Genomic DNA, 2154 nt, shown 5'->3' with positions numbered 1-2154 from the left:
CACCCAGTCCGAGTTTGCTTTAACTGCAATAAAAAGCCTGGTGACCTTTAACCCCAGGCTCTTCTCCAGATCTTTGCAATTCCTTATGTTCTCAGGGTTACAAATGAAAACATATGGTCTCCCTTTCGCCTCTTAACCTGTTCCAGCCAGAGTGCATGTTTCCAGTGTCTGGCCTCCTCTTGTGTTATATCCATCTTGGAACGCTGGGAATGAGCTTACATTCAGCCTCTAGGTTTTAATTTCGAATTAACTAGGGAAGGGAGGGAGCTCCCTTGTAAATGAGCAAACCAAAATCCAGTGTATTTTATTCCAATTAAATATATATAACTATATATATCTATCTATGTATAATTTAGTATATTAAGAATACGGTTGGCTAATGAAGCTTTGAGTATTCCTAGTTCAAATGATGGATGGTGGTGTTCCTTATTATATTGGATCAGACTTATGGCCTTCTGATTCTTCTTTTGGAACGTCTTGCTGATCACGATGTCCTGTGAGGAAGGTTTGGACTCTGTGCTGCCAGGAAATCTCCAGTGTTAATGTATGAATTACACCTGGTAATTCAACCAACCCTGCATCTGGAGGTGCTGTGCTTCTGGCCATGGAAGATTAAACCCAGATTCCTTATCAAGTTTGTTTGAACTGTGATATGAGCAGTGGTCTTGCAGTGCAAGAGGTATCAAGATGAAACAGACCCCCTGGTAGAGACCAGTAGAGCTCTGAAAGGTAAAGCAAATCATATGACACAAGGCAAAGCGTTCTGATTTTGCCATTTCAACTTCAATACCAGATCAAAAGGTAGCAGGGTCTTGCTCTCCCTGACAATGTTCTCATGTACTCAGGTTTTCTTCAAGTCTCTCTGCCAGCTTGTTGCAGTTAAAAGTTTTGTCCAGAGCAGAACAAGAGAACAAGTTGTGTAGGCAATTCTGAAATATGAAGTTTGCATTGTTTGGGTTGTGATGACTTTCTTTTCCCCCGCCTTTTTAAGTGATCCCGGAGTCTATGGAGCCTCTGTGTTCTCAGATGTGGTTGCACAGATACTGCACAGAATTGACTTATCTTTTTTTCTAATAATATGAACTTACAAATCCACCTGGAGAATGGGAACCTTTCTTCTTTGCTCCTAGCAACTGGCACTCACTGGACTTCATCCTTTTATTAAAGGACTGCAATGAATTCACTGATTTTATTATCAAAACCACCACTTAACTTAACTAATACTGTCTTGTACTGTGGATTTGTGATTCCAGTTATAAGAAGTAAGAAACCATTGTGGATTGAACTGCCTAAAATTCTCCCTTCTTGGCTTACATAGACAAGAATTCTTTCACCATATGAGAGTTGTCTTCTCTTGGAGTGGCTGGAGTTTGATGCAATGTCCTGGAACTGTGGTCTTTTTTCCCCCAGCTTATTAAATGTGCTCTTGTGTAGATGAGTGCCCAACACCCTGTTTTAGGACTGTACAATTAAATTAACTGCTATAAAAGACTTTATCTTCTGAACAAGTGTACTGACTTTTTCCTTGTAACAAGTGGTTCTCACTTTGTCTCTGCAAGAACATACTCACAAAGTGATTGCCCCTTCACAGCCACATCCAGCCTACACATGGAAGTAGACTTGGAAGACATTCCAGGACACCTTCAGTACTGGCCGAGTTTACTGGGGACTGTCTAGTGTTTTTTGTAAGCAAAGTCTGCCATAAACTGACAGTTGCCCAAGGGAGGGCACAAGTAGGTCAAAATCCTCTTTTAAAAGACATTCTGCACATCCAGCATAATTCTGTGCTTCAAAGTATTTTTATTTTTTTAATGGGTGAGCAATGTGTTCTTGGTTTGTAGGCTGTGCCTGTGTGCTGTTTATGCATGTAGCTTTACTACCATGTTAATGCACAAAGAGAAAGCAGCCATGACATTCCTTGTATAAAATCTTTGGCATCTGTTTCAACAACTTGTCTGATTTTGTTTTTTTCCTAGTCGGAGCCAGAATTACTCCTCAGTCAAAGAGGAAATATTGTCTAAACATTTTTAGCATATATGTGATCTTAGTAACTTAGCAACCTGTCAATATGCAGAGTCCATTCTCAATTGATTATCCTGGAGCTGAATCTTTTATGCTGTTGCTCAACAAAGCAAAATCTTATGTCGCGCTTAA

The 2154-nt window shown here is 40.0% G+C and overlaps 1 protein-coding gene across 1 annotated transcript in view; it reads left to right on the top strand.

Moving 5' to 3' along the window:
* Positions 1 to 1947, top strand: part of ZFYVE1 (zinc finger, FYVE domain containing 1) — a 25702-nt gene extending 23755 nt beyond the window's left edge. The window contains 1 exon segment of the mRNA XM_009882287.1: positions 1 to 1947. This exon segment is cut by the window's left edge and continues 18 nt beyond it. Within this exon segment, the coding sequence (XP_009880589.1) occupies positions 1 to 51 (51 nt within the window). The 3' untranslated portion in view covers positions 52 to 1947.
* The last annotated feature ends 207 nt before the right edge of the window (positions 1948 to 2154 follow it).

Source organism: Charadrius vociferus, unplaced genomic scaffold (genome assembly GCF_000708025.1).
Source record: "Charadrius vociferus isolate BGI_N301 unplaced genomic scaffold, ASM70802v2 scaffold50, whole genome shotgun sequence".
Lineage (NCBI taxonomy): Eukaryota > Metazoa > Chordata > Aves > Charadriiformes > Charadriidae > Charadrius > Charadrius vociferus.
Note: the sequence above shows the minus strand (reverse complement) of the source record. Positions and strands in the feature narration are given on the sequence as shown.